General features: G+C 46.0%; 1 protein-coding gene across 3 annotated transcripts in view; it reads right to left on the reverse strand.

Moving 5' to 3' along the window:
* Positions 1 to 549: 549 nt before the first annotated feature.
* The window catches only part of RICTOR (RPTOR independent companion of MTOR complex 2), a 92,266-nt gene continuing 78,203 nt past the window's right edge, over positions 550 to 14,612 (reverse strand). For 2 of the 3 annotated variants that reach the window (XM_073562640.1, XM_073562642.1), the window contains exons 35-38: positions 7,815 to 7,973; positions 6,362 to 6,485; positions 5,471 to 5,609; positions 550 to 2,653 (exon numbers count right to left, since the gene is read on the reverse strand). In XM_073562640.1, coding sequence (XP_073418741.1) covers positions 2,579 to 2,653; positions 5,471 to 5,609; positions 6,362 to 6,485; positions 7,815 to 7,973 — 497 coding nt within the window. In that variant the 3' untranslated portion in view covers positions 550 to 2,578. The remainder of the gene's footprint in view (positions 2,654 to 5,470; positions 5,610 to 6,361; positions 6,486 to 7,814; positions 7,974 to 14,612) is intronic. The other variant, XM_073562643.1, reaches the window with a different exon arrangement.

Genomic DNA, 14,612 nt, shown 5'->3' on the forward strand with positions numbered 1-14,612 from the left:
AGAATGGTGTCATTTTTGTGTATTCTCTGTCATATAGACCCCTTCAAATAATGGGATGTGGTCTCTAAAAAATTGGTTCTGTAAATTATGTTGCAAAAATGAAAAATTTGCTGATAAACTGTTAACCCTTCTAACCCCCACTCTCCCCCCCAAAAAATAAGAGAGGTTTAAAAAATGCTGCTGATGTAAAGTACACATGTGGCATAGATTTAATAATTATTTTTAGTGGCATGAAAATCTGTTTTAAGGGCATAAAAATCCAAAGTTGAAAAATTGCAAATTTTTCAAAAAATTTTCAGGCAATTTTTTTAAATTTTTTTTCGTATATAAAAGCAAATGATATCGACCTAAATTTACCACTAACAAAGTAGAATGTGTCACAAAAAATTTATTTCCAAAGCACCGGGATACGTTGAAACGTTTCAGAGTAGGGGTCATTGGTCAGAATTTAAAAAATTTGGCCTGGTCAGGAAGGTGAAAACAGGCTAAACAACTGCATTAGTTTTTTGATGACATTTCTGTACAGCTGCAGAGAACACGCCAGATCGGTTTTCAATTAATGTACAATTTTAATTGCATTTTCTACATTGTTTCGCGTATGGAAACAAAGTTTTCGGTATCATGGTTGAATGCCGACCTGTGATTTCTGGTAAGCAAATAGGACACATTCTGTGATGAAGATTTACACCGTTCATTTCACACTTTACTCATCATTTGCGCAGATTCTAACAGTCCAGCTGGATGATATATACATACACTCGGAGCCATTCGACATGATAAAACGTGAGTTGCATACACGCCGTGTAGTGAAGGTATCCATGCGAATTATATACATATTTGCATATCTTCACCCTTCGGCTGCCAGATGTCGCTCAACACTTTGCGCTGCAATAGTTAAAAGAAATCTGGCAGCAAAAAAGTTTCCCAAAAAAAAAAAAAAAAAATTTTTTTTTCCCCCTGAAACATTTCCATCTTCCTTTCAGACAGATATGTATCAAAAAAAAAAAAAAAAAAAATAAAATAAAAAAAAAAGGTGCACGTATCGAAGCGGTCAGCAGACTGCATTGTATGAAACTTGTGCAAATCTATTTCCAAGGAACACTGGCATTAAATAAAGGAAATAATAAAAAAAAAAACACAACAGACACGCGGGGGGTTTGGTGCTGGGGTATCTTTCTGGCTTAGTCCAGTGTTCGTCTAGCAGTCTTATTTCCTGGCGTGATAAATAGGAAAAAAAAAAAAAAAGCAAATAAAAAAAACAACAACTTTGATACGGATTGTCTTTTTTTTTTTTCTTTCTTCTTTGTCTTCTCGCGGAATGTGCAAAAATCACAGATTTCTTGCTTTGCTTCCCGTGACCTACAAAGGTTGCAGTGAAATGTATCATGGCCGGCAGAGGGCGCCGTACGTCGGGCGACAGCAGAGCTGGGGAATGGCTTTAAGACAATTGCGAGCCTTAGGAGACGGGAGAGGGGACTGAGAGCGGAGGAGCAGAAATATCACAAATGGAATGGCAAAATTCCTTTAGTCTGGCATCAAAAGGGGGGGGGGGGGGGGTTTCTAGATTATTGGACAAAACACTAGCAAGGGTGGAGGACCAACAGGAGTTACTAAAATGCTGCTTTATCGCTTTCTGCATTATATTAAAAGGTCGATACCAGATTACCAAATGCTGGATTAAAGGGGTATTTCCTTCAACTGAGAGCCCCGTCCTGAACGGACCTGCAAGCTGAGCGCCTTACTCCGCCGCAGCCCCTTTCTCTATTCTTTGGGCATCTTACTTGGTTAATATATTCCTCTACCCTACACATAGAGGAGGTTCTAATTGTGGGAATATCCCTTTAAGAAAAAGTGGCTGTAATTTCACCCGTGTTTTCGAACCTTAAAGTGAATGTTCAGATTTGCATCTCCTGACTACAGCGTCCTTCTGTAGTCAGGTGACGCCCACTTGTGGCCAAAAAACTGAAAATTACACCCCCTTCACCCTAACCTTGACGAGTGTGACCCTTCAGACTAAGCTCTAATTGACTTATCTTCAGAAAAAGGTTTACTTTTTGCCACTCATAACTTGATAAGTAAGTGAAACCACACTGCTGAATGTTTTGGTTGCTCCCTGGTCCATATTATTTAAAAAAAAAAAAGGAAGAGAACATTTACGTCCCCAGCTCAGATAGTGTTTTGAGAGCGTACAACAGGGTGTCTTCATCCCTGAGGTGGCTTTAAGGTCGGCAGAGCTGGGGGGGCATGCAGGAAAATCTGTAACAAGGCTATGTACAGTGTGGGGGGCTTCAGTGCTTGGCGGCTGCATACAGAGACGCTCTTTCTTTTTCTTGCAATGAATCCAGATTTATGTTGGAAGGCGAAATAATCTGACGTTGCTCAAATTCATAAAAAAAAAAAAAAAAACACATAAAAAAAGACAAAACGAGAGGGTTCTTCATTCACTGTGCGCCGGGCGGTCAGCGCTGAACGAGAGGATGTGCTCCTCCTGTCGTTAGCTGGTCAGCCGGGCAAAAGTCCACAACTTTCAGTCCAAAGTAATATAGAAAAAAAAAAATATATATATACGTATCAATGGTCAGGATTCTGCATCGGTGCAAAGTACAGGTTGCTTTGGTGGAACAGCTAGGAGACCCTCTGCTTCTTCATGCATCTGCAGGAGGAACGAGACACAAAGGTAACAAAGAAACCAAAAGAGCAAAGGACATCTCTGCAGAAAGCCTCTTCACGGAGGAAGCAAAAACCACCGGACAGCACTGATTATAATTTGCATATTTAACATATTTTTGGTTAATCCCCATTGGGGACTAGGAATAAAAATTGCTTGTATATAGGACAATACCATTATTTTGCAGTTGAAATTATCTCGTATGAAGCTCAAGAGTTTATCACAATTGTGCTGGGGGTGCAGTGCTCCTTTGTGTCAGACATCATAGTCATAGTAACTAGTACCAACCCTATTAGAAGCAGTCACAGAATTGTGCTGGGGGTGCAGTGCTCCTGTGTGTCAGACATCATAGTCATAGTAACTAGTACCAACCCTATTAGAAGCAGTCACAGAATTGTGCTGGGGGTGCAGTGCTCCTGTGTGTCTAACATCATAGTCATAGAAACTAGTACCAACCCTATTAGAAGCAGTCACAGAATTGTGCTGGGGGTGCAGTGCTCCTGTGTGTCTAACATCATAGTCATAGTAACTAGTACCAACCCTATTAGAAGCAGTCACAGAATTGTGCTGGGGGTGCAGTGCTCCTGTGTCAGACATCATACTCATAGTAACTAGTACCAACCCTATTAGAAGCAGTCTCAGAATTGTGCTGGGGGGTGCAGTGCTCCTGTGTGTCAGACATCATAGTCATAGTAACTAGTACCAACCCTATTAGAAGCAGTCACAGAATTGTGCTGGGGGTGCAGTGCTCCTGTGTGTCTAACATCATAGTCATAGTAACTAGTACCAACCCTATTAGAAGCAGTCACAGAATTGTGCTGGGGGTGCAGTGCTCCTGTGTGTCTAACATCATAGTCATAGTAACTAGTACCAACCCTATTAGAAGCAGTCACAGAATTGTGCTGGGGGTGCAGTGCTCCTGTGTGTCTAACATCATAGTCATAGAAACTAGTACCAACCCTATTAGAAGCAGTCACAGAATTGTGCTGGGGGTGCAGTGCTCCTGTGTCAGACATCATACTCATAGTAACTAGTACCAACCCTATTAGAAGCAGTCTCAGAATTGTGCTGGGGGGTGCAGTGCTCCTGTGTGTCAGACATCATAGTCATAGTAACTAGTACCAACCCTATTAGAAGCAGTCACAGAATTGTGCTGGGGGTGCAGTGCTCCTGTGTGTCTAACATCATAGTCATAGTAACTAGTACCAACCCTATTAGAAGCAGTCACAGAATTGTGCTGGGGGTGCAGTGCTCCTGTGTGTCAGACATCATAGTCATAGTAACTAGTACCAACCCTAATAGAAGCAGTCTCAGAATTGTGCTGGGGGTGCAGTGCTCCTGTGTGTCAGACATCATAGTCCTAGTAACTAGTACCAACCCTATTAGAAGCAGTCACAGGATTGTGCTGGGGGTGCAGTGCTCCTCATTGTCAGACATCATGGTCATACTAACTGGTCCCAACCGTATTAGAAGCAGTCACAGAACTTTGTGCTGGGGGTGCAGTGCTCCTGTGTGTCAGACATCATAGTCATAGTAACTGGTACCAACCCTATTAGAAGCAGTCACAGAATTGTGTGCTGGGCGTGCAGTGCTCCTGTGTGTCAGACGTCATAGTAACTGCTCCAAACCCTATTTTAGGAATTACAGAATTGTGTGTTGGGGGTGCAGTGCTCCTCATTGTTAGACATCATAGTCATAGTAACTGGTCCCAACCCTATTAGAAGCAGTCACAGAATTGTGTGCTGGGGGTGCAGTTCTCCTGTGTGTCAAAGATCATAGACATAGTAACTGGTCTTAACCATAATAAAAAACAATCACAGAATTGTGTGTTGAAGGTGCAGTGCTCCTAAGTGTCAAAGATCATAGTAATATTAACTGGTCCCAGCCCTATTAGGAGCAGTCACAGAACTTTGTGCTAGGGGTTCAGTGCTCCTAAGTGTCAGACATCATAGTCATAGTAACTGGTCTCAACCCTAATAAAAACAAATCACGGAGTTGTGTGTTGGGGGTGCAGTGCTCCTGATTGTCAGAGATCATAGTAATAGTAACTGGTCCCAGCCCTATTAGAAGCAATCACATAATTGTGAGCTGGGGATGCAGTGCTCCTGATTGTCAAGAGATCAATTTGATAGTAACTGGTCATAACTAGTGATGAGAGAACGTACTCGGATAAGGTGTTCTCTGAGCATGCTCAGGTGCTAACCGAGTGTTTCTGACATGATCGAAAATTATATTCGAGTCCCGGAGACTGCATGTCTTGTAGTTATTTGTCAGCCACAACACATGCAGGGATCGCCTGTTTGTTAAATGCCAGCAGGAGTTGCGGCTGTCTAACAGTTGCGAGACATGCAGCCTCGGGGACTCCAACATATTTTTTTGAGCACGTCAAAAACACTCGGTTAGCACTTGAGCATGCTCGGAGAACGCCTTATCTGAGCACGCTCGCTTGTCACAACACTATCAGACCATTGTTACGTCTTCATTCTTAGGATCAGTGGAGGACCAAAAGGTCAAACCCCTCCGATTGTAAACTAACAGCAGTAAGAGGTCATGAATTTCAAAATAGAGGTTCCTCAGGTACCAAAACATTTTTGTAAAAATGTCGCCTGGCCAATATTTTCATGGGAAAACCATCACAGCCCTAAACAGTGTTGTGAACGGCTGTCTAATTTCCAGTAACGTACGGACACAAGCTGCTTTTGGCACAATAGAAAACACCCGAAAGCAACGCAAACGCTTCACATGCATCTATGAAGGAACCTTCTAGATACAGTAACAAGGATCGGCAATACTCGTACTCACAATCTGAAATTGCACATCCTGGAAAAGTTCCTGAATAAACCTCCGGGACGGGAGACGAAATGTGCAATGTGCTAATAAGTAGGAAACCTCGGAGTAGAGGCAAATGTCATCGAACGCTTGAGGAAACTTCTCTTTAATCCTGTAACAATGGAGCAAACAAAGCGCAATTAGTGCAGTCTGCAGGCGACGCAGGAGATGAGCGCGGATAACACAGCGCGATGGGTTATGCTGAAATGTTCCTCTATATTCCCAGCAGCCACGACGCCTGCGGACCGCGAGCGTCACATCTCTGCATGAATATAATAAGAGATGTCCGATGCCTGACACAGAAGAGTCACCAACACGATTACAGCTCCGAGGGTAAACACTGAGCAGAACATCTGATGTGCTGGCCTCTAGTGAGGTCTATAGCTGCACCTCATTACTGAGAAATAAAACCGTTACATATCAAAAAGTGCCACAATGCTGTCTGTACATACACTGAATATATGAAATATGCCATGTAGTCAAAACTTAGAGGACAAAAGGTGATGTGTGTGTGTGTGTGTGCGCCCACCAGCCACGACAAGGTGACCTTTCTTTGATGGAAACCTAACCTCTTTTTGTAGCATACATTTGTGAGAAGTGACGGCTTCCATGTTTGCCGAAGCTCCTCCCAATCAGTCTAAGTCTGCTTTTAATTAGTGCTGGATCCTACCTGCCCTTTAAATAAGGCTTTTTTTTGAGCAGGAAAGGATAGGATTCCATAAAAAATAAAGTCGCCTTGTGGTGTAGTCTGTATGGCAGCACGGGGGGGGGGGGGGGGGGGCTTATGTCTGTGCATGACAATCAATAGCTCACAGCAATATCTACTTATCACATATGCTACGTAATGATGCCATGATATCTTACGTTAGGAGTCCGGTTTCATGACTCTTTGTTCCTACAGAACTACTTAAATTAATGACAAGTCTTAACACTTCTTTCCGAAGCAATATCCGACACATAGGGGTATCTTCAGGAATGGATTTTCCTCCTGTGGAAAAATGCAAAAAATGTTCCCGTTTTCAAGTTTCTCACATCATTCCCCATACTGGAAACTCAGGTTTAGATAATATTTAACAAGAGCTGTAACAACCAGTCTACACCGAGCTCCCCCTAGTGGTGGCTGTATAAATCTGTATGTAGTGAGCTCCCCCTAGTGGTGACTGTATAAATCTGTATGTAGTGAGCTCCCCCTAGTGGTGGCTGTATAAATCTATGTAGTGATCTCCCCCTAGTGTTGGCTGTATAAATCTGTATGTAGTGATCTCCCCCTAGTGGTGACTGTATAAATCTGTATGTAGTGAGCTCCCCCTAGTGGTGGCTGTATAAATCTGTGTGTAGTGAGCTCCCCCTAGTGGTGGCTGTATACATCTGTATGTAGTGAGCTCCCCCTAGTGGTGACCGTATAAATCTGTATGTAGTGAGCTCCCCCTAGTGGTGGCCGTATAAATCTGTATGTAGTGAGCTCCCTCTAGTGGTGACTGTATAAATCTGTATGTAGTGAGCTCCCCCTAGTGGTGACTGTATAAATCTGTATGTAGTGAGCTCCCCCTAGTGGTGACTGTATAAATCTGTATGTAGTGAGCTCCCCCTAGTGGTGGCTGTATAAATCTATGTAGTGATCTCCCCCTAGTGTTGGCTGTATAAATCTGTATGTAGTGATCTCCCCCTAGTGGTGACTGTATAAATCTGTATGTAGTGAGCTCCCCCTAGTGGTGGCTGTATAAATCTGTATGTAGTGAGCTCCCCCTAGTGGTGACTGTATAAATCTGTATGTAGTGAGCTCCCCCTAGTGGTGGCTGTATAAATCTGTATGTAGTGAGCTCCCTCTAGTGGTGACTGTATAAATCTGTATGTAGTGAGCTCCCCCTAGTGGTGACTGTATAAATCTGTATGTAGTGAGATCCCCCTAGTGGTGACTGTATAAATCTGTATGTAGTGAGCTCCCTCTAGTGGTGGCTGTATAAATCTGTATGTAGTGAGCTCCCTCTAGTGGTGGCTGTATAAATCTGTATGTAGTGATCTCCCTCTAGTGGTGACTGTATAAATCTGTATGTAGTGAGCTCCCTCTAGTGGTGGCTGTATTAATCTGCATGTAGTGAGCTCCCCCTAGTGGTGACTGTATAAATCGGTATGTAGTGAGATCCCCCTAGTGGTGGCTGTATAAATCTGTATGTAGTGAGCTCCCCTATAATAGGAAAACTATCACATGCTATACATGCTATAATGCTCATAGACCTATGTAATAAATATGTATTTACAGTGAACACAACCCAACCCGTTATTCCTCTCAGACAATGGATACAATGCGGCCACTTACCTAAAACTAACTCTGTGCTCTTGGTGCTGCTAGCCGACCCCTGGGAGACACCATCACTAGACCCTGAAATTCCAGAATACTTGGAAGATTGGGACACCACCTCTAAATGATTGGGGATGCTATGAGCGCACCAGTCAGAATATGGGATGTCGGGAAAGTCTGGGAATAAACATTGGAGTAAATGCTGAATAGGGCTGAGATGGAGAATGAGCAAACAATCATGGAAGAATCCCAAAAAAAAAAGGGTCAAGTCTGCACCAGGGGGGCTCCCAGCACCATGCTCCCGGAGTCATATTTAGGGCAACAATATATTATATATACCATGTATGTATATGTGTATTGTGTATAAATAACAGGATTTTTAGTTGCTTACCATAAAATCTGTTTCTCGCAGCCTTCATTGGGGACACAGGAACCATGGGTGTATGCTGCTGCCACTAGGAGGCTGACACTATGCAGAAAAAAAAGCTCCTCCTCCGCAGGGTACGCCCCACCGACAGGAAGTAGGATGTTCAGGTAGTGAGAAAGCAGTAGGAGAAGCAATCTGTAACGATACAAAAACCAGAGATACACAAATCCACATTGTACAATATTATACAGTAAACCGAGCTGTTCAACTTGGGAGGGTGCTGTGTCCCCCAATGAAGGCTCAGAGAAACAGATTTTACGGTAAGCAACTAAAAATCCTGTTTTCTCTATCGCCTTATTGGGGGACACAGGAACCATGGGACGTCCCAAAGCAGTCCCCAAGGGGAGGGAACAGCAAATAACTCCATCCGGACGAGGAAGTCACCCTCGTGATCTGCAAGGTCACCTGCGAGGTCTTTTTTACCCCGATCGGCATTTGCCGAAGCTAGGCATGGGCTTTGAAAATCTTATGGACCTGTGGGGAACATATCATGGCACTGCAAAGGTGCCCCACGAAGACCCTAAGAGTACCGTCAGGAGGACACACACTGCCCGGGCAGAGTGCGTCGAACTGAAAAGAACGCAGTCCTTCCTGAGCCGGCAAGCCTACTAATGCCGACCAGTTTCTTCGAACAGAAGTCTAACCGGAAGGCCTGAGGAACGCTACACTTCAAGCCTGAGCTTGAGAAGTACCGTTGCTGTGGCCAAGTAGCCTGAAGAGAGGGCGTCATGAAGGGAAAGTCCGAGGCGGATGAAAGAAAGGGAATTCTTGATCCACGGGAAGTGCACCACAGCTGTTACAGACTCTGTAAGACCCCAGGAGTGGCTGAGAGTCTGAAAGAGAAAGATACCAACTAAAACGGGGAAATGAACCCGTTCGTGCAAAAGCGGACATCGTCAAAGCCTTGAAGAATCAGGAACTGGATAAGAGCTTCATAGAATAAGGAAAAATCCTGCGATTCACAGAAGGTAAATGTTGAACGAAGAAATTTCCTTCCTGAAAAACAAGGACGGGCTCAATCCCAGATCTCCAAACATCATGCAGAGGAAGAGGCACCGAAGAAACGACGAGGCTGAGACTGAGGAAGGGGAGCGCTTGTCCTTCCGGTGAACTCTTTAATAATTTGGTCTATTGGAGCTACACGGAAGGAACAGAAAATTGGTGAGGGACCTAGAAGGGCATAATTTCGCTCATGAACAGAAAGCCAATTGGACCCTTAGATGGGAACGATTAGGCGAAAAACTGTCTCCCTGCAAGGAAAAATTTTTTGGACAGTAGGAACGGTCAAATCTACCGATCGGTCTCCAGAAAGAATGCTGAGCAAGCTAGGCCGCGCATCCATAGAACTTCTCCACACTAGAGGAAGCTAAGGCAGGACACGCTATAGCGGCGGGTGCTTTGAAGGCTGATCCTGCTAACTACTGTGTGAATTCGACGTTAGTATCCCTGAGAGCAGAACGTCTGGGCGAGGAAAGGCCGTAGCGGAGAACTTGGAGCCGGAGGGTTTGTAGTCGCAGAAGTAGTCTAATTTGTTAAGCGCTCAGGAGAAAAAGAGATACACCGAGGCGCCTCCTTATTTGGAAACGGCTGAAGTCTGTTCCATGAGAATATGACAAGCTCTGAAAGCAGGCCCTGAGAACCTGTTAAAGAACCAAACACTGAAAACACACTGAATGGAGCCAGGGGATAACCTGGATCTCATCGCTGCAATGTAGGCACCGGTTGGCTATGAAGAGACAATTGATCGCTCGATTAAGCAGGTAGACTGAAGACTACTGGATGCCCCTTCAGACTAAGATCAAGGGGAAGATAAACCCTACATACAGGGATGAGGGCGAATATAGAAAAAATTAGCCTAGCAAGACTAATAACGAACAGTCGAGCCGGGAAAGTCCACGGCAAAACATGAAGTATGGCAACAGCAAAGAAAGTTGGCTCTAGGTAGCCAAAGTAGACCCCAGGAAGGTCAATCCTTATGACGATGTAAATGGCCGAATCCATCCTGGACCCTCCGGAGTAGGGAGAGGATTGCAGTGTGTAGAACCGCGTGCCTAAGTCTAAGACAACACGCGCCCGAAGAACACAGAGAAAAAAATACAATTCCGGCTGAAATAAGTAACATGTTATCATCAGACTCATCCTTAGATCCAAGACTGGAGCAGCTTTCTACCCTGGTCGATACTTGCACAGAGTGAGATCCCACTCCTGTCTGAGGTGGGATACTTGCCCCAGTCACGGCCAAAAGTCACATCTGTGATCCGCTGGGGGCTTTATCCGGTGTCTGTAAGAAAGCATAGGTAAGTTCCGACAAATAAGGAGCTTAGGTAATGTGGTAGCTCGAAGGCCCTTGGGACATACTAGAACCTATAAACTACTATTAGCCAAACCTTATTGATAGGCGTAAGCCACCGGGCAGTAAAGCTAGACTGTAGACGGTACTGTAACTGGACAGAAGGTGGGACAAAACTCTTGTGGAGAAACTCACCTCTAGGGTCCAGATCATGCTACAGTAAACCTCGTCCATTCGTACCTGACACGAGAGTGTCTGACCTACCTGAAGGTGGAGTCTACAGATATGTTGCTACTGAGATCCGCCCTGTGGTGCAGAGATCCCCTCCGGTTGGACCTGGTAGCCTTTGACGTTCAACTGCTAATAGACCACAGATGTTATTGACTATAAAATAAGCAGCTGAAACATGTCTTAGGCCTGTTTCACACTTCCGTTTTTTCAAATCCGTCAAAATCCGTTGTTTTCCGTAAAAAAACGGATCCGCCATTTTTTGCAGGATCCGTTTTTTTTGTCCCATAGACTTCCATTACGGTTACCGCGGATCCGTCAAAAAAACGGATCCGTTTTTAAAAAAACGGATCCGTTTGCATCAGTTTCCGTCAAAAAAACGGAAACGGATCCGTTTGGCGGACACAAAAACGGAAGTGTGAAACAGGCCTTAGACTCACATGAAAGAGGCTTGAAAGCACAGCTGCAGCCCGCTGGAGGTAATAAATGCCGTCACCTCATCTAGAGTGGTGATTATACGGGAGCTAGGCAGACGCTGCAAAGGACCCTGAGGAACGTGAGAGAGGGCGCTCCTGACTCATCTGCCAATGGGACAGTAGAGCCGGGCCGGTATAGTCGCTCGACCTCGGGTACGGTTGAATTACCGGAAAGATGGCGTGTATTGACTAACCATGTCTGGTAGAGGACTATCCAAATGCTCGATAAGGATAGAATACTGCTGCAATAGGACGCGAGGAACCTGAATACGAGAGCGTGTGACTCACCTAAATACGGTACTGAACACCAGTACCACTGGAGCAGTCAACCTCGGACACGTCTCCACAGTAATACGGCCATTTCAACCACTGTACCTGGTAGGTGTTGTGTCTGAAGCCTGGATAGCAGATATAGCATAGCTGCCAACAGCTCTAAGTAACCTGTGAACAGATCAGCGTGGAGAGAACCCGGAGATGGGTGTAGGAGACAGCCGCTCTGTGTTGCGGTGCGGTCTAGGCCTAGGTACCTGACAACATTAGGCAGAATAACGGCTTCTGTGTTGTGGTCTGGGAGAGAATAATGGCTTCACGTGTGGTAAACCGTACCACGCAGTCTGTATTAAAGATCATTCTGACCAGTCAATTCTCTTGGCAGTAGAACAGTAGTCCTGGAATCAGAGGGAGACTAAACTCTACTCTCTGTTGTGCGGCAGGGTTCCAACTACTGGATCTGCGAGTTGTGGTCAGCTTCTTTATCCACTGAGCCACCGCAGAAGATTGCCGGATCACACAGATTCGACTTCTTATCCAGCTGGAAATCCGTCCCAAACACTGCAGAAGTGAAGGGACGGCAACAGCTCATCAGTCTGCTTAGAGCAGCGTGATGCCAGCGTCCGGATTGCTTGCGAGCAGGAGATATGGAAGCATTTGCTATGCCGAGGCTCCCGAATCATTGTGTGTGAAGCAATGGTCGAGTCCTGCTCCGCCGAGAATCAGGGTATGGATCTGCGATCGCAGAAACCACCACAGACGTGAGACAAAGTCAGATCTCCGAGGCAAGACGTGCGCGTGAAAACTTCTACCCGGCAGACGCCATATGGCAAGTTTGACCATGTCCAATGTACGTGGGCGGACGTAGAGCGGATCGTGTCACAGAAGACAGCTGCAAGGGGTAACTAATACACCATCGACTGCACGGCTCGTGTGTTCTATGATACTGGACGGACTATTCCACTAGAGACTGAGCGGCAGAAGATTACCATTACGCCAGTGAATTTTGTGCATGACCCCGGACCTGCGAGCGCAGCCTGGTCTCCCACTCGGGTCTCAGCTCAAGCTGCTTATCGGTGGCATCTGACGAATGCGGTCACGCTGAGCCTAGAATGGCCAGTGGCACTGGGTTACAATTTGCCTAGGACTGCCCTGCTCTAGAGAACTACCGGCTGTAGGTCACCATTACCCCCAGTGACCACACGACGCCCAGGAACTATTACGTTAGCAACTGTACGGCTCTGGAGCACTGTTACGTCGCACGTTTCCAGAGCACCATAACACCAGTGATTGCCCGGCTAGATTCCTATTAATGATAAGTACCCCGAGCCGTACTTATCACACCAATGGCTGCACTGGTTACACGAGAGACTGCATCGCTATAGCACAATGCCCGTCAGTTCCACAGGAAAGATGGGTTCAATGCGCCATCACTGGCCTGCGGAGAGTGAGGCCCAGCTTCATTGTTCTATAAGTGGAATATGCTCCGCACTGTACCTGTTTAGGCCGCGCGGAGACGGGCAGGAAAGGCTGTACCTGCCCGGAGAAGGAACTAACCGGGTCTCGCGCTGGAAGACAACGATCGCCACTTTTGCCGGAAGGTTGGGGGACTGAGAAAATGGAGGCAGCCTGAGAGGAGCAGTGCAGAAAAGCGCGCGCTTTCACCGAGGGGCCGAGGAAGGGAGACTAGGCGGAAGCAACCGCACTGTTAGAAGGCCGAAGGTGGCGCAGTCTAAAGACAGTAGGCAGGCTAGGGGGAGTGGGCAGGGCCGCGCGCCGCAGGACATAGAGGGAGAGAGCGGTGGGCGGGCAAAAAAGCCCGCCCGAGGATGAATGGGGGCGTGGCCACGACGCCGAACAAGGCCCAAATTGAAGCCGAGGCCTGGAGTAACTGCGGCGCCCGCCGGGGAACGCGGGGCAGCGCGGAGCCGTGGCGGCGACGGCTCCCGACATGGATCCCTGCATGAAGCCCGGCTGCAGAGATGAATAAGTGCAGCCAGGAGGGCAGAAGCCCTTAGTAAAGAAAGGCGCAGGGACAGGAGGGGGAAAGCCAGCATGGAGGCCTTGTACCTAACTGCCACAGGGAGTGAAGGAGCCGTGATTCCGCGCTCTTTTTGTGTGAGGAGACCTGAGGAGAGAGAGGTACCTCATTGTCCAGTGAAGTAAAGATGTCCGCATCTCCTCCAAACCGACAGGCTCTGGTGGGCGAGTGGGTGGGGGACGGGGGAGCAGGACCATTCTGGATCGCCTGACACACATCAGTGCTCGGGGCTCTTGGTCCCGTTGGAGAACTATGAGGATACGGGGTGGCAGTACACGCCGTACTTTGTGGGAATACAGATGTGACTATTCACTCTGTATCCCTCCGGAAAACCTGAGAAGAAACGACGCACACCGAGGTAGATATGGGTCTAATGAAAGACCCGTGTCCACCTCCTACTGACACGAAGCTAAACTGATCATCCTACTTCCTGTCGGTGCGGTGTACACTGCGGAGGAGGAGATAACGTCTTTTCTGCATAGTGTCAGCCTCCTAGTGGCAGCAGCATACACCCCATGGTTATATATATATATATATTTTAAAACTATGAGCCTAAAAAAAAGCAAAACAGCTCAAACAAAAATAATAAAACTTGCAAAAATCATATGGCTAGTACAAACTATAAAAAAAAAGGAATAGCTGGTAAATGAGTGAAGATGTGTGTGATGCATGACACGATCATTCTTACAGGCAGTGTGACGTCGGAAAGTCACCTATTGTTTAAATCAGCTTTTTGTGTTGCATGTAGTTTTTATTTTATAACTTCATAAAAAAAAATTGTTCATCTTGCAATTTTCACACTGGTGTCAGGTTTTTTTTTTTAAGCTCATACTTCCTGTTTTGGTTTTTCTGGAAGTTTTCAGCAGGCTCGTTATCACCAGAGGCAGAATTACACTGACAGCTAACACCTTTATATACACAGGATCGCAAAAGGTGATGTCACAGTTCAACTCCTCCCTTCGCAATCACCTTTGCACACGCTCATTAGATGCATCAATACAACACAGGGAGAGGCCGAGTCTAGTCGTTGCTGCTAATGAACGTGTGCATTTGCTGAAATACAGGAAATTAATGTAAAAAAAAA

The sequence above is a fragment of the Dendrobates tinctorius genome, unplaced genomic scaffold, assembly GCF_039654945.1.
Source record: "Dendrobates tinctorius isolate UK_male_01 unplaced genomic scaffold, ASM3965494v1 ptg000362l, whole genome shotgun sequence".
Taxonomy (NCBI): domain Eukaryota; kingdom Metazoa; phylum Chordata; class Amphibia; order Anura; family Dendrobatidae; genus Dendrobates; species Dendrobates tinctorius.